Source organism: Schistocerca nitens, chromosome 9 (genome assembly GCF_023898315.1).
Source record: "Schistocerca nitens isolate TAMUIC-IGC-003100 chromosome 9, iqSchNite1.1, whole genome shotgun sequence".
Classification (NCBI taxonomy): domain Eukaryota; kingdom Metazoa; phylum Arthropoda; class Insecta; order Orthoptera; family Acrididae; genus Schistocerca; species Schistocerca nitens.
Window position 1 is genome coordinate 246,472,376 of NC_064622.1, and position 27,439 is coordinate 246,499,814.

The 27,439-nt window shown below is 40.5% G+C and overlaps 3 protein-coding genes across 3 annotated transcripts in view; 2 read left to right on the top strand and 1 right to left on the bottom strand.

Annotated features, from left to right (window-relative positions):
* The window catches only part of LOC126204157 (cuticle protein 21-like), a 51,139-nt gene extending 37,526 nt beyond the window's left edge, over nt 1-13,613 (top strand). Inside the window, exon 5 of the mRNA XM_049938565.1 lies at nt 13,594-13,613. Coding sequence (XP_049794522.1) covers nt 13,594-13,613 — 20 coding nt within the window. The remainder of the gene's footprint in view (nt 1-13,593) is intronic.
* The window catches only part of LOC126203420 (uncharacterized), a 501,622-nt gene that overhangs the window by 445,707 nt on the left and 28,476 nt on the right, over nt 1-27,439 (bottom strand). The window lies entirely within an intron of this gene.
* On the top strand, nt 14,782-25,516 carry LOC126204158 (uncharacterized). The gene is made up of 5 exons (XM_049938566.1): nt 14,782-14,805; nt 21,063-21,215; nt 23,665-24,009; nt 24,259-24,355; nt 25,247-25,516. The coding sequence occupies exons 1-5, from the start codon at nt 14,782-14,784 to the stop codon at nt 25,480-25,482; spliced, it is 855 nt and encodes a 284-aa protein (XP_049794523.1). The 3' UTR covers nt 25,483-25,516.

Here is a 27,439-nt window from a genome sequence, read left to right on the forward strand (position 1 = left end):
CCCCATCTCAAATGCTCCGATTCTCTTCTGTTCCGCTTTCCCCGCAGTCCATGTCTCACTGCCATACAATGCTGTGCTCCAAACGTACAGTCTCAGAACTTTCTTCCTCAGATTAAGGCTTATGTTTTATACAAGTAGAATTCTCTTGGCTAGGAATTCCCTCTTGGCCAGTGTTTGTTGCTTTTTATGTCATCCTTGATCCCTTCGTCATGGGACATTTTGCTGCCGCAAGCACAATTCCGTAAATTCATCTGTCTCGTGATCGCCAATTATTATAAGTTTCTCGTCGTTCTTCTTTCTGCTAAAGATAAACTGATCATCATCCAACATATCCTCAGTTTTCTCTTACATTCTCCTGTATGTTATTCTTGTCAGCAACTTATACGCATGAGCTGTTAAAGATGATTGTACGATAATTCTCGCACTTGTCGGCTCTTTATTAACTTCAGAATTGTGTGGACGATGTTTTCCTGAAACTATGATGGTATATCACCAGTCTAATACATTCTGCACATCACCGTAAATAATCGTTTTGGTGCCCCCCCCCCCCCCATGATTTTAGAAATTCCGATGGAATCTCGTCTATTCATTCTGCCTTACTTGATTTTGAGTCTTCCAAAGATCTTCTAAATTCTGATTCTAATACTGGATCCCTCTTTCTCCCCTATCGACTCCTGCTTCTTCTTCTGTCGCTTCATCAGTTGAGTCTTCACCCTCATAATGGCCCTGAATGTGTTCTTTTCACTTATTGGCTCTCTCCTCCGCATTTAACAGTGAATTCCCATAGACCTTTTCGTTAACGCCCTTGCTTTTAATTTCAGCGAAGGTTTCTTTACAGTTTTCATGTAGCCGTCTCACCTCACTTCCCTGTACTTCCGATTTATTTCATTCCTAAGTGACTTGTATTTCTGCGTTCCTGAATTTGTCAGAACAGTTTTGTACTTCCTTCTTTCGTCAAGCAGCTGAAGTACAATTTTTGTTATCCATGGTTTCTTAGCAGTTGTCTTCTCTGTACCAATGTTTTTCTTTCCAACTCATGTGACTGCGCTGTTTAGATACGCCCATTCCTCTTCATTTCTTAGTACTACCGTATCCCAATTCTTCGCGCATAGATGCTTCCTAACTAGTCTTTTAAACTTCAGCCTACTCTTCATTACCAAATTGTGATGCGAGTCTGTATCTGCCCCTGAGTACGCCTTACAATCCAACATCCGATTTCGGAATCTCTGACCACTGAACTATTCACTTGTCCCCTGGCCTTTTCCAAGTATACCTCATCCTCTTGTGATTCTTTAACAAAGTATTGGCTATTACTAGACGAAATTTATTACAGTACTCAATTAGTCTTTCTACTCTCTCATTCTTTGTCCGAAGTCCACGTTCTCCTGTAACCACATCTTTTACTCCTTCCCCTAAAACTTCATTCCAGTCCACCACGACTATTAGATTTTTATCTCCGTTTACGTACATACAGTATTACCCGTTCAGTATTCTCATATAAATTCGATTTCTCTATCTTCTGCTTACGACGTCGATATGTATTCCTTAACTATAGTTTTCGGTGTTGGCAAGCTGTCGATTCTGATAAGAACAGTGATCGACCTGAACTGTTCACAGAAACTCACTTCTTGTTCTACCTTCCTGGACCCTTGCCTTCATGGGTGACGCCATAAATACACCGACTGATCTCACACTCCAAGCTCCGGCAATTTTCCGCCGTATCTTACCTTCTAAGGGTGTTGGAATTTTCGTATTTTATTCATGTGTGTTTATCACTGAAAACCAGACGAAAGAACTGGCTCCCGAAAAGCGCTGTTGATATATATTAAGTACGAAAGTGGTTGAAAGCTACAAATTATTTTTATGCGAGTGATTCTGGTTTCGTGGTTTTATCCCTTGGGCGCTGTATACGATTTAATGACTACAGTAGTTTGTGGGATAGGAAGACATACCACGAGGTCTTGACAGGTCATCATGGGAACACCCGTTAGCACACCTCTGTAAAATAAGCCCTAGGCACAGGAAATGTCAGTCTCGTAGGACGACAGTGGCAGGCTTGAACAACTACGGCAAGGAAGACAGTTTGTGAGAATCTAGCCTTATAAGGAGGATCTGAACGCATGGCGGCTGAACATTAAAATTCTGATCGCCACGTTTCTATGGGAACTTGTATGAAGCAGAAAGTGGCACGAAGGATGGAAAGCACACTAAAGAAAACAATCTACATAAAGCTTGATACAAGACTGAAAAAAAAGAAGACGAAGAGGAAGGTGACGACACGTTTCTTTCAAAAGCAAACTCCTACCTCCAAAAAAATTGAGTAAATTCGTCGCTTAGTGTATATAAATAAATATACAAAATATAAAAAGCAACTTACAAATTTAAAAGATATTTACATGTTATTTTTATAACACGCCTAAATCATAATTTACTTTCGCCATTTAGCCAATCCAAATCTGGATAAAGTGTGATGGGAGTGCTTTTACGAAAAATTCGTAGACCAAACACGATCACTTTCTGAAAAAAATATTCATGCATGGAGCACCTTCATTTACTGCTTCATAATTAATTTTATTTCATCTGTCATCCAATCACAATTTTTTTTACTTATAACTAGTTTCGACCATCTTCAGAAATAATGGAAGACATAAAAACCAAAATACAAAAATTTAATTTAAAAATCGTTTATTTTCTGCTTGACGAAAGAATACATTAAGATAAACATAAAATATTTCAGATATCTATGGATGGTATATGTAATAGAAAGTATGTAATATGCATCGTCATACTAACTGGAAGGTCAGGATTATGCCCGTGTATAGGTGACATAAGCTACACATAGCTCCTTCTCCCACTCCTACCGTTAGATGTTCGTCCTATATATATATGACTTCAAAACAGAATAATCTGCATGCCCTCAAAACTGAGGCATGTACTTTGGAAGAACAGAGTTAATATTGCGTTTTGAACAAGAAGTATTCTTGTAGTGCGAGTGCTTCACAACTAACCACAAAAGAAAGACAAATCTGCAAAGCGTGGGATTTATACAATATCCTGTCGTGATTGTGACGATACCAACACTGGCCGGGAAGAGGGTCCTTCAACACACTATTTAAAGAAAATACTTGGGGCCAGCAACACGGAGAACCTTAGCATAGGTAACACTGAAGAACAAATGGAAACGATGCATAAAAACAGAAAAAGTCAGGCGACTCCTCATTGGAGATGTACTTAGTAAGAAGAAACAAAGAAACAAATAAAACGAACTTGCTACCAATGCCTACTTCAAGATTTGTGAAGGTCTGCTCGATTGCGGCTGGAGTCGGCTGGCTGGTCCCCGCGGTAAGGTGCTGGCCACCCTGTCCGAGCCGCACTGACGCCGAGGTACAAATGACCAGCAACAAAACATCCTCTGGCCGCAGAAAGAGGGATACTAATGGTGGACGTAACTTTCTACCACATGCCATCGTTCACTCGTGTACTGCATTGGTTACAGATGTTTTAATGTTTAACTCCTGCTGTTCCCTCTTTTACATGCATACTCTGTCGTAATATGGAAAATTACGTCATGCGTTGCAATCTTATACTTTCTTAGTTATTACACAATTTATTTTATGATGCGTACTCTGTCTTTTTTAATGAATATCTTACTTAAAACACAATTTTTTACTGCTGTTACATCTACACTTGGTAATACTGATTATTTTTTTAACGTATATCTTACTTAATACAAAATTTTATAATGCTGTTACATCTGCACTTGGTGATACTGATTATTTTAAGCAGAATTTTAATGGCAAAATTGTTTTCTTGCTTTGAAATCACACATGGTTCAAAATGGTTCATGGCATGGTTCAAAATCGTTCAAATGGCTCTGAGCACTATGGGACTTTACTCCTGGACTTTTCGTTAATATGACAAAGCATATTTTGTACGTACCGCATCTTGATCCATGGGTGTGGACCATATTTTATGTTCATTTTAAAGTACGCCTTGGCAACTGTAAGTAATAAGATTGTTCAATGCTATGTATGTAATTTGTTTATCATATTTTCCGTTGTTTCTGAAGATACCGTCAGAAGTAAAAGTCATAATAAAAAAATGTTTACTTCTGATAACAACAAATTTGGCATTACAGCTCTCGTTCGAGCTTCTCCAGCGCTCTTCATCAATACATCACGTAAAGATAAGTACATTAATGAGGTCGCACACTGCCGTAAAATAAGGCGTGTGTCAAAACTTGCCTTAAGAGCCCTCGGCTCTTCTACCCGACGGGCAAGTTGCGGAGATCAGACGGGGAGATAAATGGATCTTTCCTCGACACTTTCTGGTCGTAAATTGCACTGGATGCAGTTTACAGGACACCACTACAATAGCCACAGGTAGCGGCACAAAAGGCCAGCGCATTGCCTACTGCTGCCGCAGCGAACGTTGAAAGGTGGCTACACTGAGCCACAGCGCCAGAGATCGCGCTAGAGAGTATTGTTCCGCCGCCTCCACTGGCAGTGATTATTGAGAACTCGTAGTGGGCAGTGCTTTGGGAGAACTCGTGGTAGTCAGTGCTGAGATGTCGTAGTGAGAAGTGTTTGTTGAGATGAGCTAGTAGGCAGTGCTTGCTGAGATGTGATACTGAAAAGTTCTTGTTGAGATGCGATAGTAGCGAGTCAGTGTGGAGAGATTGTAATGTCTAGAGTGCTTTTCATCAATATAAATTAAGGTAACAAACTACTTTTCTTTTCTTTCTCATTATTTCAATGTCCTGAATAATGCGTCATTACAGGTTCAGTCAACAAAGCATCTGGCTTGTGTTCTTGTATTAGAGTGTAATTCTGGTTTTCTTGAGTAATTATGGTATTTCTATTTTCTTTAATTAATTCAGTATAAATGATATTTAAAATTTCTTGTGTTATTGAAGCAGAACCGTGCCAGATGCGTACGTTGAGTCATACTTCCACACACAGAACAGTTATACTTGTGCTTTGGTTTCGTAGGTTTTATAGTTGCTGGGGACTTAATTAACTAATTGTGTTAATGAAAATTTCCATTTCATTCTTGTTATTGTTCTATGCAGTCAGATAGCGTAATAATACTACTCAGGGCCAACCGTTACGAGACTTCGTAACCGAACAGACAGCTACTGAATCAAAAAATTAAAATTATTTGCATTCTATATTAATTAAGCCCCCATGCACGTGGATGTACGTCATTCTTAGAATTGCGGAAGATCTTAAATTTCCGAACAGTCAAAAAGTGTTTATAGTCAAAGTTTTCGCCTCGTGGCGACAAAGACCTACCGCGTCTGTCCCAGTCCCAATGTTGATTATTGTCAAGTTCGCGCGCCTGGCGCTCCCTTGTTGCATCCCGTAAATGAAACAAATTATTTTCTTCAAACCCCTCCGCTAACTGTGATTCCAAATTTCTTTTGCTGTCCTTTCCTACGATTTCGCCTTCAATTTGTTTGACTTGCTTTCGTAATGCCTCAACTTCCCTTTTAACGCGTTCATTAAATTTTCCCTGATTTTCAACATGCTTACTTATGTTCTGGTACTCTTCGGTTTCTGCAAATGGTAATGGAGCTGTATCATCTGAATCTCTATCCCCATTTAAGCTAAGACTTGTCAATTTATCTGAAATCTCCTCAACTCTTTCCGATAAGTCACCTATTTTTTCTTTCTATTTACTTACGTCTTCCGTAAGTGTCGCGACTCGGGTTTCAGTATTGACACATTTGGTAGTTAACTGTTCATATTGTTGTGTTAGATTATTTATTCTGTCATTTGGTACGGATTCCTCGATTCTCTCAAATATTTCTTCCTTATCATGTGCACGTTGTAAATTTAACTCTGAAAATTTTTGTACTATCACGCGATCTCTTTCCTCCTGTTCTCTATCCTGTTCCCTTTGTCTAATCTCTACTGCAATTAATCTATTATTGTGAGCATTCAAAATCGGTTGAACTTCTTCTCTGATTTCTTTCTTTAATTCATCTTTCATGTTTTTGAAACATGTCCCTATTCGTGAGTCTAACCGTGTTTCCATTGTTCCCATCTGTGTTTTTAATTCAGATCCAAACCGTGTTTCCATTGTTCCCATATCAGTTTTTAATTCAGATCGTAAAGTTCCCATCTCTGTTTTAATTGTTCCTATTTGTGATCCCAGTGATTCCATTGTTCCCCTCTGTGTTTTTAATTCAGATCCAAACCGTGTTTCCATTTTTAATATAGCACTCATCAACTGCTCCATAGTAACTGATTCGAAACTCCTTTCGCCCCTAACATTTCCCGCAAAACCAGTTTCCTTCGTCATAGCTGTAAAGCTATCTGTGTTCGATACTATTTCAGACTCTTCTAACGTTAATCTCGTATTCTGTGAATTTCCTGATTGAGAAAAATTTTGAAATGGTTCCGGACTATTTTCCCGACTTATTAAATTGTTTTCCACTCCATTATTCATCATACTGTTGTCCTGTGTTGGCGAGTTCGCCATGTCAACAATTTCGTCATTCTCACTGTCCATTTTTGCCTTTTTCATCGACCGCGTAATCATTTACAAAACAAACAAAACTCGTCACTATATGAAATTACACACAATGACACTTTATCTCCAACAATACCATTCACACGAAATGTTTCCCTCAAACACGATTAATCGAACAATTGAAATAATTGCACTAATTGTCAAACCCATAGACAAGACAACAGAAATGAAATTTTGCAAAAAAAAAAAAAAAAAAAAAAAAAAAAAAAAAAAAAAAACCATTAGAAGAATGACAATTACCAAATCTACACATGCAAAATAGACTACAATTGCTAAACTACAAATTACTACAACAATACTACTGTCTACTATTTTTACAATCAGAAGATTCCAAGGGACGATCCGAAGCAGCGGTCGCCACGTGCATGGGGGCTTAATTATATAAAGATGAAATGCAAATAATTTTAATTTTTTGATTCAGTAGCTGTCTGTTCGGTTACGAAGTCTCGTAACGGTTGGCCCTGACTAGTATTATTACGCTATCTGACTGCATAGAACAATAACAAGAATGAAATGGAAATTTTCATTAACACAATTAGTTAATTAAGTCCCCAGCAACTATAAAACCTACGAAACCAAAGCACAAGTATAACTGTTCTGTGTGTGGAAGTATGACTCAACGTACGCATCTGGCACGGTTCTTCTTCAATAACACAAGAAATTTTAAATATCATTTATACTGAATTAATTAAAGAAAATAGAAATACCATAATTACTCAAGAAAACCAGAATTACACTCTAATACAAGAACACAAGCCAGATGCTTTGTTGACTGAACCTGTAATGACGCATTATTCAGGACATTGAAATAATGAGAAAGAAAAGAAAAGTAGTTTGTTACCTTAATTTATATTGATGAAAAGCACTCTAGACATTACAATCTCTCCACACTGACTCGCTACTATCACATCTCAACAAGAACTTTTCAGTATCACATCTCAGCAAGCACTGCCTACTAGCTCATCTCAACAAACACTTCTCACTACGACATCTCAGCACTGACTACCACGAGTTCTCCCAAAGCACTGCCCACTACGAGTTCTCAATAATCACTGCCAGTGGAGGCGGCGGAACAATACTCTCTAGCGCGATCTCTGGCGCTGTGGCTCAGTGTAGCCACCTTTCAACGTCTCCAGGGAATCGCTGGCTTCCCTGGGATTCTGGGATTCCTCTTAACCTGCTCTGAAGTTTTCCGGCACAAAACGGAGGCTGCCACATACTTTCTTGGTTTTAGCCATCTTATGCGGGGCCTAGGTTAATCTGACTAGTCAACTTATGCATTTCAAGTAACAGATTCCATGGGCTTAATTTAACATTGGTTTCGTTTTCATTTTGGCGTAAAGATGTGTTTAAGGCATCAAACGTAGATCACTGTTAGCAAGCTGTCAATCCCACCGCCATATCTTGCATTAAAAATACTGTCGTATGCGGTATGAATCCGACGGTATGAAGTTCATCCTATACAGTAACAGATGACTGGAAGGCAATGTGAGATAAATATCAATATACAAAATTAATTGATTACTATGTTCATATCCCTACTTGCCCCTTCGACCTGTTACAACTTTGACACAACCAGCTTACTCCATTAGCTTACAGGATGATCATGATAATCAGTTCAATATATCCAAAATTGGATAAAGGTTTCTCTACTCTCTATACGTTACTCTTTCGGCTATTGTGCGTAAATATTGCTTCTGTATATTTTCTAATGTCTTGTTCTCACCTTGTCACCTTTACGTACCTACTACACGCATTTCACTATCTGTTCAGCGTAATACAACCTTTTCTGCCTCCAGAATTTTTTTGTGTGTCACCTTCCAACCTCTTACTATTCTTGGATACTCTCTCACGACCTTTCCCCAAATAATACACAACTGGCCGTTAACAGCAGGATATCTTTTGCTCGCCGAGTGCCCGGCGTAGCTGGTTATGTATTTATTCCGATCTTTTATTAGTCCATCACCTTCTCTGCCCTCACTATCTCAGTCCATCCATCGCCACCTCCTCACTTGCCACGGCCACCCCAATAGGAGGCTGATCGTTCTTACCCCACAGTATTTATTTCCGGACTGTAACTTAATGTGTGTACCAAATTTAGTTTAAATCTTCCCTGGGGTTCATGATGAAATGTTCACCATCGGTTTTGTGCCCAAGTAAGCACACGTGAAATATATTTAACATATTTCACACATATTCGTACATATATTTCACCTGTATCTCTGGCGAATTTCACCCTCAAGTTTCGTTTGCACGCAGATGTAGTGCTACGACGTCAGATCTGAACTGTGTGTCGTACAATGATGTAATGTTTCTGATATCTTCAGAGGTATATGTGAATACTGTCTGCAAAATTTATCGCGAGTACAGTTATCAGAAAAGAAGTAGCAAAAAAACGTCATGCACTATGCGGCAGTGTTTTGTGGGGGTCGTCAGGAAAAGTTTATTAAACGTTTGAAATTTGGTAAAGTTTGTTGCAAGTCACTAAGTGCTTTCTTTCTCAAATACTGGATGGCTAAAGAATGGCGTCGGGGCCACACTTTTTTTTCACTCCCCAGCCCATTGATAAGTAGATGGTTCTTATATCCACAGCGATGATTTACAGACAGTAAGTGATTTGTGTACCAAATGTGGTTGAAATCGGTCCAGAGTTTTAGGAGGAGATACGGAGCATACATACATTTTTATAATATAGGGTGTTTGGAAGTTCCCTTAACCAGCTTCTAGAACTTTTAGAAGGGAGTGAGTACGTAACATTTCGAAGAGAAACCCATGTCCATTCTACGACGGTTGCAATTCAGATGTTTAATTCATCGACTTCTGCCTGAAGATAGGCGCGACGCAGTACAACTATTTGGTAACAATTGGACACGAAACATTCATTTATCACTTACGCACGTTTGTTTATCTTCACACACACACACACACACACACACACATACACACACACACACACACATTGCTTGTTTACATTATTCTAAAACAAAATGAATCCAGCATCCTGTACGCACATACAACAGCGGTTCCATGTGGCGACCACCAACGTTGTTACGGACACTGTACCTACGAAGCAGGCTCTGGTACGCACTCTCCATCTCACCCGGTGCCCTTCAATTTCTAGTGCAGCGGCCAGAACTCTTGCCAGTAGAGGTTCCGCTGTATCTACAAAGTGATAAATGGATGTTTCGTTATGTTTCCTTTCGAACTGTTACCCAATAATTGTACTGTGTCCGGCCTAGTTAAATTCCTCATTCAGAAGTCAGTCAGTTAAACAACTGGATATAGAAACCGTTGTGGAACGGAAACGGTAGGTTTCCGAACACCGGTTCGTACACAAAATATTATGTACTCACAACCTTCAGAATCATAGAAGTTTGTAACGGGAATTTCCGAAAACTCTGTATGCATGGATATTAATAATAAAACCGTTAAAACGTTACGACTGAGCACAAAGATCTCCAAAACTACTGTACGAATTTTCATGGGTTTTTCACAGTTAACTTAAGGGTAGCTTGGGTCAACATATACGCTTTATTTCATCGCAATCGGAACACGGAAAGGACACGCATGATAATTCAAAGTTTCATCCAAAATCTGCTCAGCTTTGTAATTCCGGTGTTTAATCACGGCATAGTACACCGAAGAACAAATACGTCATTTTTTGACACAGTGACAAAGTGTTTTCGGAAGTTTACGTCAGTGACAGAATTAATCGCCTTAATCTTATCTTTGTGAATACAAACTAACTTCGAATTTACTTGACTAGGAAATACGAATTTACTAATTTCGCTTTGTGTATTAAAATCTTACAAAAATGGCTCTGAGCACTATGGGACGAACATCTGAGGTCATCAGTCCCCTAGAACTTAGAACTACTTAAACCTAACTAACCTAAGGACATCACACACGTCCATGCCAGAGGCAGGATTCGAACCTGCGACCGTAGCGGTCGCGCGGTTCCAGACTGAAGCGCCTAGAACAGCTCGGCCACACCGGCCAGCATTAAAAACTTTACGACAGTGCTTATGCTTCTTTCGATACGTTTTATTTATATTCTTTGCTAGGAAAAACGAATACTGTATTATATTTGTGATTTGGGTGCCTCCTCCATTACGTTTTGTTTACGAATAAAAGTACCCAGAAAACAGGTGAGTCTTTTTGAATACACAATAATACCTCAAAAGACAGGACTACACGCTCTCAAGACTCCAATGAAAGTCGTGAGGCGACACTTGTTGCTGCTCCAGAAATAGCTCTTTGGAGTGTCCTTCCAAAAGCCTTCACTCATGAAGCTTTGAAGTTACTTCCCTTCACTTCTCTCCAAAGTAACACCATGCAGATATTTTCATGGAAACTGGCACAGCAAAGCGAGTATTTATATCCCGAATCCCGCTTATTCTAAACAATTTACCATTTCGCTTTAAACGTTTATAGTTCTTGGTGAGCTTCGTCATGCCTCGACTAAAGCAAAAGGCCAGACACTGCGTGTTGTACGATTGGAACTTCGAGAGTCAGTTGCTGTTCGCACGGCCAACTCTTCGGTGTTAATGAAGCAAACGAGCACTTCATTCATGCACCCACCAAACTACTTCAAAAGTTGTATACAAAGAAGGTTTAGAAGACAAAAAGAAGTTCCATGTGTACGACGTCTACAATACAGCTACAAATAAATACCCGGACAATGCCAGGTTTCTCAGCTAGTAAATGTTGGAGTCATCAGCATTAGTCTACCTCGCGCAAGCCTCTTCAGCTTTTAATTATGGGTGAAGTGGGGTAAGTGTAACCATGGGGTTAATGTAACCATGGCTTGTGGTGCCTTAAAGAAGCTGTATTTTTACCTCTGATTTACCACACATGTTAATTTACTCCTTACTTTGTTATATTTAACCATAAGTTGTCAAATCTGACATAAATTGGTAATTAATTTTTGGACTTGAATGGACGTCTACATTTTCACTCTGCGAGAGAGTGACATACTCAAAATTTGGTCGTCTGTCATTTTTGCAGTTTTAAAGATAACTGCACAATTTTTTGGTTACAAACTAACTTTTGCATGATAATTTCAAATATGAGATTCGTTTTACTCTACTGATAAAGCTCTTGTTATGCCAGGCATGGTTACACTTACCCCAACTTTTTCCCATGTGGGGCAAGTGTAACCAATCGGCTGGGGCAAGTGTAACCGGGGGGGGGGGGGGGTTTACACTTGCCCCACACAAACTTACCGGAACCTATTTATTTATTGCTGTAACCTTGTTTTTGCCATCACACTAGATCAACTAAACTGGCCTTCCTGTACATATGGATACCAGAATACCTGATGTGCTGGATTTGTAGGTCTACTGAGTTTGTGTGAGATATATATTTTTTTATGTAAGTCTACTGTATTTTTAAACCACGTTTCCTTTTATAAAATATGACAGAACTTGGGAGAAGCAAGGTTACCCAAGAGACTCATGGATTCAGCAGTAGAGGGTAGGAGGAGTCGAGGCAGACCGAGGAGAAGGTACCTGGATTCGGTTAAGAATGATTTTGAAGTAATAGGTTTAACATCAGAAGAGGCACCAATGTTAGCACTGAATAGGGGATCATGGAGGAACTGTATAAGGGGGGCTATGCTCCAGACTGAACGCTGAAAAGCATAATCAGTCTTAAATGATGATGATGATGACACAGAACTGTAAAGAATGCCGCCATTTCAATTAAAGTACAGTATGTGAACCATTGTTTGACTGACAACAATGTTGAGCCTGATAATTCGTCCTGCAGCCAATGGATGTAGCAGTGTTTATGAGTGTGAAATCCACTCGGGACCACAAGTTAACTCGTCACCAGACACATCATCAAGGGGTAAAAATTAGCAAACGTGACTTTTCCAATCTCCTCACTGGTGTATGGAATGAAACACCACCTGAATTGTTGAAAAGTGGTTTTCAAAAAGCAGGAATATTCCCTTACAGTAAAGAAGTAATTGATAAAACGATAATGCAGCCATGGACTGTGTGGAAGCTACGTCCCTAACAGACAGTAGCTCAGATTTTTGGGAAGCTTCCAGCTGAACAACCACCAGAATTTTATCGGCCTACATCTACTGAGCCCTGCAGTTCTCCCAGTATCAGAGTTCTTTCTCAACCGTTCCCGAGCTAACCAATGTTTCATTATGCTCTGGAACTTCTGATTTGTCATTTGAAAGCTTATTATTGGAAACAGTCTGACAGTGTAGTCCCACTGGTAAAACAAAGAAGAAAAGGATTGCACCAGGAGCTGAAGTTATCACTTTTCAAGATGCCATCTATAAAGAAAAAGATTTTAAAGGAAACAAGAATAATAAGGAGCAAGAAAAACAAAAAAGCATTATTGGCATAAAAAAGGGCTTGGTAATGAAAAGTAGATCTTCCAAACAAAGAAATGGCATCTCAGAATGTTATAGAAAAAAATCCCTGATTGCTCATGTGGGTAACAAAGAAAAAAAGACTGGAAGTTGAATCAACAAGTGAAGAATGTGAAACTGAAGGAGGCCTACCTTTAATAAGTAGTGATGAAGAAAATGGGACCATAACAATGGACAATCTCAGGAAAGAAATGATAAACTGTGAAGAAGAAGAGGCAAACTTTTTTGAAGCCAAAGATAAACAAAGCATGGCACCACATCCTACTAGCCTGATAGAAGAGATGAGACGGAAGTTCCATCCTCTGATGTCATTTCAGTGCTGCCTGAGCCTACTTTGGGTCACAAGGGAGCCTGACATTTGGTGTTACATTTGATTCATACAACGTTCAGTGACTAAATAATAGTTAGGGCCTAAGTGTGAATATAATAAGTTGAATTAGGGCAGTTTAGCATTAAACACAAATTGCCTACAACTTTAGTTCAATTTCCATGAAAAATAATAGAAAGTTAACTTATAAAGTGAATTTACTTTTCTCTTGAGGCTAGATATTTTATTATTTTTGTTAAATTGCCTACTAAAGAAAAAAATTACTTTTGTAGAATTTAAACTAATAAATTACTGGCCTAAAACAAAAATAAATCATCTATGATGCATTCTGTTTCAGTGTTTTATGGTTTAGGCTAACACTTATTTTTTAGTTTAGCTAACATTTTCTGTGTATTTCACAATATACAAAGAGGCGTGTGCAAAAAAAGTTCATATCTTGAGTAAAATTTAAGATATTTTAATAATTTAAAAACCTTCAAATTCAGTAAAAATTGGGTAATCAGGTCACTTATCCCAAGTCTCTTTTACAATGCTCTGTATGGTTACAACAATGTGGGGTTACACTTGCCCCGAACCATGGGGCAAGTGTAACCTCACAACACAAAATTTTAAAAACAATTATTTGACCATATTATTTTTTTCAAAAACAAAATGTGTATTGTTTAAAAGTCAGTAAGTCAAACTTTAAGCATGAGAAATTTCAAAATCATATCTTCAATAACAAGTTGGCAATTTGGTGTCAAAGTTGAACTATGCCAAAACTTGGTTACACTTACCCCACTTCACCCTACATCAAGCTACATCCTTTTGTTCCTACACACCATAGTCAAGCCCTGGTATCCGTCTACAAGTGGGTCAATCCAAATGAAGTGGTCCAATAAAAATTCACCTTTACCAAATGGCGGCCATTTTAGTTTGTAAGCGCGCGACGATGTTTCAGTTTAGAGACGTTAGCAAAAATATGAATATCTCTGCTCTGGGTTAAGTTACAACATTGCAATTGACATAACTATTCTTAGAAAAGGGTCCTCTACAACAGTGTCTATTAAACCCTAAATTCAAAAATAACCAGTCAAAATGACCTCCACAGTTTGGTATCCAAATTTTCAAAAATCCACTATTTAGGCGCAAAAATAACAAACAAGGAGTGATTTATGAGGGTCTATTTTTTCCTATAGTTAGATATCATACACTAATAGCCTCAAATAAATCAAGAACACTTACAAATGTTTCCTTAATTTTTAATGACTTTTTGTAAAGTTTGGGGTTAGTTATTTCCGGTGGGACTGAATATAAAAATATGATTTTTGCAAAGTTAGTACACCTATATAATAGCAACGTACTGTAAAAATTTCAGCATTGATATCTGGTTGTGGACAAAGATATTACTCTACAACAGATCTTATGGCTGTTGCCTATTGATGTGTGATATTGGCGGGATATAATCAATTATTACTGAAGTATGTATTCTGAAGGTATTGAATTATATACAAAAAGTGGAAACATCAAATTAACATCCTTCGGGATGCGACTGTTCCTAAACCTGGTGGTGAGTGTTAAAGAACACTTATTTCGTCAGACAGCTACTGTGATATACGAGGGCCGTTCAGAAAGTAACCTCCGGTTGATTTAAAAAAATACACCAAGTTAAATAAAAATATTTTAATATATACATCTTACAACTACATCTTTGCACTATTTTTCTACGTAGTCTCCATAGCGATTGAGGCACTTATCGTATCTCTTCACAAGCTTTGAAATTCCTTCTGCATAAAAATCACCCGCTTGTGCCTGGAGCCAGCCTGTGACCGCATCCTTGAGCTCTTCGTCGTCATCAAACCGCTGTGACCCGAGCCATTTCTTCAAATGCATGAAGAGGTGATAATCACTTGGCGCCAGGTCTGGGCTGTAAGGTGGATGGTTGATAACGTCCCACTTGAAGGACTCAAGAAGGGCCGTTGTTCTGCGAGCAGAGTGAGGACGGGCGTTATCGTGCAAAAAAAAACGATACCGGAAGTCAGCATACCACGGCGTTTGTTCTGTATAGCCCGTCGTAACTTTTTTTATTGTTTCACAGTACACGTCTTGATTAATGGTCGTACCACGTTCCATGGCCGGCCTTGGTGGTCTCGCGGTTCTAGGCGCGCAGTCCGGAACCGTGCGACTGCTACGGTCGCAGGTTCGAATCCTGCCTCGGGCATGGATGTGTGTGATGTCCTTAGGTTAGTTAGGTTTAAGTAGTTCTAAGTTCTAGGGGACTTATGACCACAGCAGTTGAGTCCCATAGTGCTCAGAGCCATTTGAACCACATTCCATGAATTCAACCAACAACACCCCTTTGGCATCCCAAAACACCGTTGCCATCAGTTTTCTGGCAGAAAAATCTTGCGAGGCTTTTCTTGGTTTGGTAGGCGAATTTGAATGTGCCCACATCTTTGATTGTTCTTTTGTCTCAGGGTTCACGTACTTAATCCAGGTTTCGTCACCGGTCACGATTCTGTTTAACAATGGTTCTCCTTCGTCCTCATAACGTGACAGAAAGTCTAATGCAGAGGCCATTCTTTGAGTTTTGTGGTGGTTGGTAAGAATTTTGGACACCCATCGTGCACAGAACTTACGGTAACCCAATCTTGCTGTCACTATCTCGTACAAGAGAGTCTTAGAAATCTGTGGAAAACCAGTAGACAACTCCGACATTGAGAAACGTCGATTTTCACGAACTTTTGCATCAACTGTCTGAACGAGTTCGTCAGTCACCAATGATGGTCTACCACTCCTCTCTTCATCATGAACGTTTTCTCGTCCACTTTTAAATAAACGTACCCATTCACGGACAACTCCTTCACTCATAACTCTTGGTCCGTACACGGCACAAAGCTCACGATGAATAGCTGCTGCAGAATATCCTTTGGCTGTAAAAAAACCTTATGACAGCACGCACTTCACATTTGGCGGGGTTTTCTATTGCAGCACACATTTCAAACTGCCACAAAAACTAAACTAGTGCAGGTACGACGTTCACTCGACCACGGCTTGATGCCGACTGACCTGTTGAGTGCGTGAACGCACAGATGGCGTCGCTACTCCCCCCACAACCCGCACTGTGACCAATCGGAGGTTACTTTCTGAACCGCCCTCGTATAATAGGACCTCCCAGTTGCTGTGGTAAGTTCAAGCACTGAAAGTTTCCTTAAAACATTTTTCATTGGTATCCAAACTTTGTCACTAATAGATTTCTTGAACAATGTTCTTGGGCCAGCAGGGTGGTAAAAATGTACAAAAATATCATTGTTTTCCAAACTTATTCTTTCGACCTCTGCAAGCCACCACTGTCCATCATAAACACAGGCCACAATGTCATCCAGCGTTAAAGACAGATGTAATTTTACTGACACAATGATCCTCAAATTTCGGTTTCTGATGTTACATAGCATCGAAGTAAGTTTTCTGCAATGCCAACGAATTTGTGGAATTGCTTTGTTTCTTTTATTGCTATACAGTTTTCAAATCTGGTTTGAAGTGTTGTTTTCATATACAGAACCACTTACTTCTGGACCAGAAAATAGGTAATGCCTTTAATATTATCCTTGCAAAAGACATACATCTACATATATACTCCGTAAACCACCCAACGGTGTGTGGCGGAGGGCACTTTACGCGCCACTGTCATTATCATGTCATTTCCTCTTCCAGTCAGGTATGGTTCGCAGGAAGAACGACTGCCGGAAAGCCTCCATGCGCGCTCGAATCTCTCTAATTTTACATTCGTGATCTCCTCTGGAGGTATAAGTAGGGGGGAAGCAATATATTCGATACCTCATCCAGAAACGCACCCTCTCGAAACGTGGACAGCAAGCTACACCGCGATGCAGAGCGCCTCTCTTGCAGAGTCTGCCACTTGAGTTTGCTAAACATCTCCGTAACGCTATCACGCTTACCAAATAATCCTGTGACGAAACGCGCCGCTCTTCGTAGGATGATCTCTATCTCCTCTGTCAACCCGATCTGGTACGGATCCCACACTGATGAGCAATACTCAAGTATAGGCCGAACGAGTGTTTTGTAAGCCACTTCCTTTGTTGAAGGACTACATTTTCCAAGGACTCTCACAATGAATCTCAACCTGGCACCCGCCTTACCAACAATTAATTTTATATGATCATTCCACTTCAAATCGTTCCGTACGCATACTCCCAGATATTTTACAGAAGTAACTGCTACCAGTGTTTGTTCCGCTATCATATAATCATACAATAAAGGATCCTTCTTTCTATGTATTCGCTATACATTACATTTGTCCAAGTTAAGGGTCAGTTGCCACTCCCTGCACCAAGTGCCTATCCGCTGCATGTCCTGTACTGTGAGAATTTGGTCTGTGGTTGGTCTTTGTAGGCTGGCTTTACTTTGTTCACGTTTTGTTGTACCTCCTACTGCATCACATGCATTTTTTCCATGGCAAGATGCAAAAAAGTGCCATTCAGCCTCCAACCCAAAGTTTACTTTGTGGTTGCACAGATTTGAAAAAAGCACGCGTGCGTGTGACCACAAAACCCAGGCCCCCACAACCGCACGAGTGGTCGACTGTGAAGAGCGGACAAATTGAATAGCTGGCCGGCGGCCATTAGAGTGGTAAACTGACGCGCGGAGTTCGAATGTTTATACATCGCTTTTGGTTATAAAATGCCTTCCCTTGAGTTAGGTCGCAAACATAATGCCTCATTTAAATACGTTACTACAATATACTTTTTAATTTATGAACAAACAGCAACTAGTCACTGTTTATGAATTTATCTTACGTACTACATGGAATCTGCCGTAGCTAAAAGTTATGTACTGGACCCCTAGCATTTTTCGTAGTTCATTTACGATAGATGTACGCAAAATGCATCAAAATTCTCGAAGATATACCCACTATATTAATAGATATTTTCTGACTCTACCTTGCTTTAGATTTTATGAGAAGTGCGTTATATATGGCATAGTGCTTTGGCAACTCAAGACCAAATTATCAAGTTTCAACCTAACCTAGACCATGAAAACACTACCGATCAGCCAACTTTCTTCAAAATGATCAGAACATATAAAATGGTATTCTGTCGGTCGGAAATCTTGCCTCCTGACAGCGTGTAACCATTTTTGTAACAGCTGTGGTTTTGAGAAAGGAAACCTGCAAATAGATGCACAGACATTATGCTAATACCGTGTTACAAAAACATTTATTAAGCAAGTGCACTGACATACAAAACAACTTAAAATATTCACATACCTGTGAAATGTAATATTCGTTCCTTTCTCGAATTTATTTGTACAATTAATCGCTGCACAACTCTCCACCATTGTACTTCTTTTGATTGGAACGTACAGACAGTAGAATTACGAGTAACGAATACTGTATGTACGCCCCAACAAATATACAACGTTGAATCAGGGTCTTCATAAACAACAATACTACACAACTCATCAGACTACAACCACTATAATGGCGTCCAGCCGAAGGTTCAAATAATCCCGCGACTGCAGCGCCATCAGTGATTCTAGTTATTTTTTACAAGGTCTTTGACAAAACCAAAGACGACCGACATCAAAGATTATCCATAGCGAATATTAATAACCAACGAGCGTCTTTTGGCAGGGGAGAGCTAAGGATTCCTCACAGAATTTAAGCAAAAATCTCCTACGCAATAAGGTCACTTGCTTCCTTAATAACATTATCCCAACATCAGGAACTGAGTGCTACGATCTCTGTGTTATATTCCACACGACGACCGAAGCCAAGGCCTCTCTAGGAAAATGAATTTTGCTCCGACGCCGAGACTTCTACCAGCTTTTTATTTTACACGTTTTGTTGAACAGATGGTTTTTAAACTGCCTTCTGATGCTATAGAGAAGGTTAGGAATCAAGATGTCGTGTTTTGAGTGGGACATGTTCACCCAAGAGTTGATTTAACAGCAACTGATAGCAATGCTTCATGTTCAGAGTTTGGATACTGTTATTTTACTCGCGGACGAAAGCAGTACTACGGAGGTATTTGACAAGCAGGATAATCTTCAAAATACGCAGTGTTTACTGTCGGATTCGGCGAATCGAAGGATGTTTTGGGACGCCAACTTTATGCTAGGCCTCACCGACAGACATCGATACCTCTCCTCAGTGCAGCACTCCGTGAAGAATGGGCTGCCATTCCCAAGAAACCTTCCAGGACCTGATTGAATGTATGCCTGCGAGTGTGGAAGCTGTCATGAAGGCTAAGGGTGGGCCAACACCATACTTAATTCCAGCATTACCGATGGAAGGCGCCACGAACTTCTGAGTCATTTTCAGCCAGGTTTGCACTGTATTCTTTTACCTTGATTCCGTGAATGGTCGTGTAACGCTTCCTTTGAAACTCTCATCTTCGGGCTCTTTCAATTAGTCAGGTGTCGTCTCAATCTCGTATCTTCCCGCAGTTTCTTTAGTTATACTACGCAGTTCGTAATGAAATTATGGACAGACTGCACACCTGTCCTTGTAATATCTTACAGTTTAAAATCTGGCTTCGGAAGCTCTGTTTAACCATTATGTAATCAATCTTAAGCCTTCCAGTGCACCCAAGTGTCCTCCACTTCTACAACCTTCTTCCATAATGCTTGGAGAATTATCAATGGTTAAATTCTGCTTTGTACAACAATACCACGCTTCGTCTCATTCTTTTCGGCAGTCCATGTGTTACTAGTTTTTCTTCGTTATCTTTCTCTTCTACCGAACTCTAGTCACACATCACAAATTTTCGTCTCCCTGAACTATCCGAATTATTTCCTTCGTCTTATGTTTCTTTCTTTTTTTTCCAATTTCTTCAGCTGCGGTGCTAGCTGGCATATAACTTTTACTAGCGTGGTGACCTTTTCCTGCATTACCCGTCCATGGGTGTGCTGACAAACCTTTACTGACCTAATTGTTGGCAGCAACAATGTCCCTAATCCGGCTATGCTTGGATGTACATGTGCTGCTTTTGCTGAATCGCTCGTAATGGCCGTCGACTGGTGACGTGCCAGTCTCTGACATCCAAAAACAGAGGTTTCCAATGACAGATTTGCACAACATGCTGGCCGGGGCAATTGTCTTAATACCCTTTGTATCAAGGTAGGTCATGACACCACAGGCAATATACGGCCTTATTTTTACAACACATTATGGGGAATGGCGCTGAAGTCTAGGAAGCTTCTCGGAGAAGAGCTCCGAGAATCTCCACAAAATGAAGGTGACATGGAGGCATATAGATCTGCGTGTAAAAACACAAGAGTTTCTGTATGTAAATACTCAGATGTATAATATTGTCTTTTGACCTATGGGTACAGTACTTCGGTACGGTACTTCCACAGTACACTGAATGTATCTTCATCCCCGGTCAACGTCTGAACTCGAGCTGACTATTCAACTCGAGCTAATTTAAACAGTTGTCTGAGCCCTTAACCCTACGTGCATTAGGTGGGGCAAGGTAAGAGAGAACCACACTTCTGTTCGTTTGTCGCTGATTTTATTGCAACAGCTACACAAACTCAGCACATCCGGCATACGGTTGTGTGTTAACTTTCGTGTAATTCTCGGTCCCCTCCTGCTAACTTTTTCCTCTTTCTCTTTTGCCTCTGAACAGACGTGGAAACATCAGTGGGCCGGTACATGACGCTCCTACTAATGATTCTAGTTGTACTTTTACATATATGTGAATTTATCCTCATCCTCCTCCTATGATGTGTGCATCGGTGGCAAGGAGGCTAGCGATGGCCGACGCCGCAGCAGAATACGCGATTTCGTGGGTGTCGCCTTAGAAAGTACTCGCTAGGAGACGGCGGACGGCGGCTGCTGTGACGAATCCTCTCGACGGCGACTGGGCTGCTATAAAAGCACCGCCACTCCAGATCCAAGCCGTCACCGACCACACGGCCCACAGCAGCAGGAGCAGCGCCATGGCAGCCATCAAGGTGAGCACCACTTCTGCTTTTCGTTGCTGATCACCACAGCACTACGTCGCTGTCAAACGGACTGGCTACTTCGTGTCACAGGTTCTTTTAGTGATACTATTTCTATTTATAATGCCAGTTGACAGTGGAATACTCTTTGCAGTATACTGCAGATATACAAATACTGACGGTTTCAATATCTGAGCTCTTTTCTGTAACTGTAATGTTACTCTTACCTACGAAGCATATCAGCACGTTCGAGACATTTCTATTTATTATCGCTGGTGTGATTACAAATGTCAGTGAACATTAGAAGCACGGGTGACTTCTCAAAAAGAAAGGTGGGTGGCGACCGAATATTCTCGCGGCAACTAATTGCAAAACAACTTATCCTGCTTGTTCGTCAAGATATTTCACTGTGAGGCAAAGATCCGAAACCAAAGTACTGTTTTTACCCTACAGTCTAAATGCAAAAATGTTCTCACCCGTACAACAGCCTCCTTTTATCGTCTCCATTTTGATCTTGGTCTGTCGGTCATTCGAACATTTCAAAGGAGTTAGTAAGCTTCTGCCCTTTGGACAGCATCAGTGTCACAACAGCGCACGCAGTGTCAAACAGCAAACAATGACATATCAAAGATCGCTATCTTTCTAAGAGTTATCTCAGACCTCGATACACGTGGTTTACGCTGTCACTGCTGGTTTATCGCGTACATTTTCATGCTGGTAAAATTGGTGTATGTCTAATGATTTCATGTGGTGAATACAATCTTCCGAACTAACTTAAAATACTTGTAATAAGTCACTACCGGTTTCGCATCAATAGAGATGCATGATGAGGTGATCTGCCAAGAAGTTAAAACATTACAGATTTGCAACTGCTTGAGAATAGCTCTGTACTGCCATAAAGCGCCATATATCAATGAGAACTGTGTTGTTTCGGGTCTCTGAAACAGCCATGGCACGGCGAAGTAACTGCTCAGAGCCAATTCACATCGTTCATCATCAAGACAGATGGCATGCTAAAAAGCGGTAGTCCATGATTAAACTGGGGCGCAGAGCACCTATAAGCGATAGGAACTCGCATAAACCTATTAAAATTTCTGTCTACCGTATAATTATGCGATATGAAAAAAATACCACATTAACATGTCGGCAGATAAAATACACCTTGAATGCCTTGGTGCCGTAGACGGCACAGAATCGTGCACAGCGCCAGCGTAAACCGTACTGATGGTTCGGTGTGCGAAGTGGCTTTAGCGCGAGTCTCGCATCGAACTTGCCCTAACCGTGAGAAGAAGGGGGGGAGGGGGGGGGGGGGATGTGACTTTACATTGCCTCTAAAATAAGTCTTACATGTCATTGGGAATTTCTTTTTTCAAGTCATTTGTAGCTAACACCATCCAAACTTTTTAAAATACTGGATAAAATAACCCTGAACATCCTATCTAGAAACAGGATTCTGTTTTTCTACACAACGTTTCTTTTCTACCATGGGACACAAAATTGAGAACCCTTATCTAAAAGAATAATTACGCGTTCTTTCACCAGCGCCACAGTTCTATATATGAGCAATATCGGTATTCTTTGGCGCAGGTCATAAGATTTTCCTGTATTAGTTCATCAAAGGTAGGATATCAGTATTTGTAACGTGACGTTCCGTATTTCTTTCAAAGCGCACCGCGGACAAAATACCACTATCAAACAAACAAAAGCTTACACTTGAGTTGATTATCGCGATAAATAGCTTGAACAACTTCAGTACCAGCCGCTCTACACCAAAATGTCTCATGTTCAGGGATATGTTTTGCGAATTTTGTTATCGGAGACCCGCGGTGACTGGTGCCTCGCTACAGAATAACTGCAGTGGTTCTCACCCTCATTTATTTTTGAAAGTCGACAGAATTCGCAGTGTGTCTTGTTTGGCACAAACGAGTTCCATTCAATCTTTACTTGCTGTTGGCAACAGGTTTACATACATTTCACTCTTCGCCCTCAAGCTTGCAATTCAGCACTCCTCAAATTTTTGTACGATTTTTTTTTCCCGGCAGTGTTTTACGTTAACAGTGATACACTGCAGTATGGATAGGTTTTTGTTGTTCTGAAGGACGATGAGCAACTCGTTTACGTTTCCACTCAATAAACAACGACGCTATGCTGAACTGTCCTTGCAGTGACGTCAACCACATCGCAGTACTTTTGCATGTGAGTGTTAATGCATTACTGTGTGTTTTGTATTGTACATTGTGTTGATTACATATTAGTGACAATTTTACTCTTGCGAAAGCATATTCACTGAAGCAACTGTGATAGACAAACTCACAATTACATTAACACACTGTAAGAAGCCACTTGAGAGCACGTTCCCCTTATACAAATTAATTATAATATCCGCACCCCGAAAGCATCTGAAATTTTGCCGCAGTTCCGCGATACAGATTTAGCTAATGTAGACCTTGTATGTGTACAGAAGATGTTGGCGGCGGCGGTGATGGCCGCAGTGTGCTTGCACGCAAGCGCAGGCGGCCACGGCGGAGGCGGCGGTGGTGGCGGCCACGGCGGTGGTGGAGGCGGCCACGGCGGAGGCGGTGGTGGAGGCGGCCACGGCGGTGGAGGATACTTAGGCCCCGGCGGTCACGCGCACTCGTTCGCCTACTTCCACGGACCCGTGGAGGGCGGTCACCACGAGATCGTCGTGGACGGAGGCGACGGCGGCGGTGGTGGTGGTGGCGGCGGTCACGGGGGCGGCCACGGTGGTCACGGACACGGCGGACACCACCACACCCACACCGGCGGGAAGTACGTCGACTACGTGGTAAGTTCCGCACTGCTGTCTTGTGACAAGGCACTCCTAGACACTACACGGAGGTGCTAAATAGCACTCTACGCTCACTGAAATTCGGCTTTTTGTGCAAACTGCTAAGTTGCAGTGCCCATATAATACCTCTACAGGCCGGACCTAATCGTGTTTATAGTTTCATTTCGCAATATCCATAAACAGCATTAGTCATATGGTTCCCAGCAGGCAGTGTCACTATTTACGGAAAATGCCACTTTGTTTCAGGCTCATCCTCGGTATGAATACGCATACGGTGTAACTGATGGCCACTCTGGGGACCACCACGGTCAGAAGGAGCACCGCGACGGTGACGAAGTTGTCGGTAAGTAATCTGAACCTGAAGGCCTCTTCATTTACATTAGTTACTTTGACGAATTACACTTGAGTACAATTCACAGACAGCATTCACATCATAATGTTCTTTCCAAATATCACACACCACAGGCGTCCACAAAAATTTCTCCGGGGCCCAATGGACGGAGGACGGCGGCAAGACTTAAATCGCAATTTTTACACAAATTAGTTGGTCCATTTCGAGACACGTCGTGGCGCTAGAACTAAACTGCATGTGACACACGGATAACTTACTACATCCCGAAGAACTGATGCTTATCCACTCACTTCTAGAAGTGTATAGTAACTCTATTAGGCTCCAAGTTCCAGAGAGGGTGTGTCAAAAAGTGCCCCTCCCCCCCCCCCCCATCGGAAAAATTTATGGTCCTGAGAAGCTGTGGTTCATAGTACCACACTTCACATAAACATGCCCTCTTCGATGGCAAGGAAGAAATCTTGATAACAAACCGATAAATTTGACGAAAGTTCTCAAAATAAACATTCAGTTCTTTTATTTGAATGTATAGAGTTTAAAGGTAGTACTGAATACTTCAGACATATTCAGAGTCATTGCTCATCCTTCAAGTATTCTAAAATAAGTATGATACATTTCATAGCAGCTCTATGATTATTATCTTTGACGAAACAGATATGGTTCTCGAGTGTAATTACGAAGTGAAATGGCAGACACTGAACTTTACTTGTAGGACACAATGTCCACAAAACCATGATCTGAACTTTCCTGAATCACATTGCATAAATTCTGCACCTGACACGTATTTTGTTCTAGAACTCCTTTTGTACAGACACCGTATTTATATTGTCACTACTGTATGCGACGTGGGTCGAGAGTACTAGTACCTATATGCTTGTTTTGCAGGAGAATACACGATAAAGGAACCTGGTGGCAATGTGCGAACTGTCAAGTACTACTCTGACAAGAAGGGTGGCTTCTTCGCCAAGGTCCAGAACAGTGGTGGAAATGACCACTCCGGAGGTACCTATGGAGGCTACAGCCACGGAGGACACGGTGGTGGTGGAGGTGGTGGCCACGGAGGCGGCCACGGTGGTGGTGGCGGCGGTGGTGGCCACGGAGGCGGACACGGACACTACTAGACGAGACTTGGCGGCACCACAGCTTCTGCTCAACACACGTTCTCTTTTGTACCTTTCCATGTTGAGTTTTTGTTTGTATATAATTCCTACAATTGAAATAAAATAATTTATTCTGATTAAGTTTTGTTGTGCAGTATCTTTGAAGTTTTCTGACTCCTGAGCTGACTGGCCTACACAACACCCCGCCGACTTCAGTTACCCACACACAGAACAGTTTCTCTTTAAACTGCTACATCTTTGACTCTTCTTAAATTTTCCACAAAAATGCATACCTTTCATATAAATCTTGTTCTCTAAGCAGAATACATTATTAATCTGTTAGGGGATGATCTAACTATCACGCTTAGTAATTCACAACCTTTTTCCTTTGAAGTGTTCTTCACATCCTTTACCACAAAAATGGTACTGCATAACCTCTCCATTCATTGTAATGGTACAATGACTCCTTTTCACAATATCTGATATATATATATATATATATATATATATATATATATATATATATATATATATGTGTGTGTGTGTGTGTGTGTGTGTGTGTGTGTGTGTGTGTGCATGCTTCAGGCTTTACAATAACTTATCCCACCTCAGATTATCAAATATTTCCCCTATGACCACAACGACTAGGAAGGTATCACAGTTATCCATTATTCATTTCTCACCCCCCCCCCCCCCGCCCCCCATTATTTTTGTTTTGTCCTCCACAGCGATCCATTATTAATTCCTCACCCCCTGTTATTCTCCTTTTGTACTGAAATTATGAAATTACTGTACCGGAATGCCAATGATAAAGCACACCTGGCCCACTCTAAAACCTGAAAACTAAAATCTTATGTGCCAGTTTCCAGGTTCAGGCAACTAAGCTTAAGTTCACAGTACTTCACAGTAGCTCAAATCCTTTCAAAGTATAAGAAATGTAATAATTATCTTAATAAAGTGGCATGTAAAACTTAGCCAACACTTCAGAAATATTCAATTTTCTACAAATTTTGTGTGTTCACTTAAGTAGTATTTGCTTTCTATACATAAATGGCTTTAATAAGCAGATTTTGTGCTCTTGATTAGTCACAAGAAATCACAATGAGACAATCACTGCCAAATTTATTTATTAAATAAATAACTATTGGCTATTATACATAGTACTCACACACCTACATTTTGAAGGTATCTGTTTAAGCAGCTGGCAGTATTCACCAAAGTTTCTCAGTAGATTTATTCATCAAAATTTTCAAACAGCCAGAATGCATGAACAATACAGAAATATGTAACAGAAGAACAGTGGAAGTAAGTATGATGAATGAGAAAATGGTGATTGATGAACACCACCACAGGGTGCCCACAAGGTTGGGTTTTGTCCCCATTACTGTGGAACATATATCTGCACCACCCTCTGGAGAACCTAAAGCAGTAAAATGCACAGCTTGAACTCTGACAATCTGCCAACAGAAATAAAATGTGACAACAGCAGTTTCAGACACACAATACTATTTTTCTCCTTTACAATACAGAGTATTCCTTGAATGCATACATTTACTCGGCTACAAGCCTCAATATTGTCACCACAAAGCAACGTAAATATGATTTCCACGACATTTTGTTCAACTGAAATGCCTCACATCATACCACATGATGAATGAAACGAATTAAGCATTTAACTAAACTATATCAAATCGTAAAAACCTTTAGTTCTGATGAGGCAGTGAAAAGTTATTCTGAAATCTGTACGTTAGACATGAGAGAAATACTTTAAATGTAAAACGTTCTAGCCAAATCTTACTAGGCCAACAGTGTGTGAGAAACAGAGAAATAGATTATTAATAAAATTTAATTCTATAAACTGCTTTTCGTACAATTATTCTCCTCAGAAAAGGAAATATTTACGTAATGTCCAATTCTGGCAACCAGTGTGACACTCAAAGAATGTTTTCACGAGATTTCCCATTCACATTCGTATTAA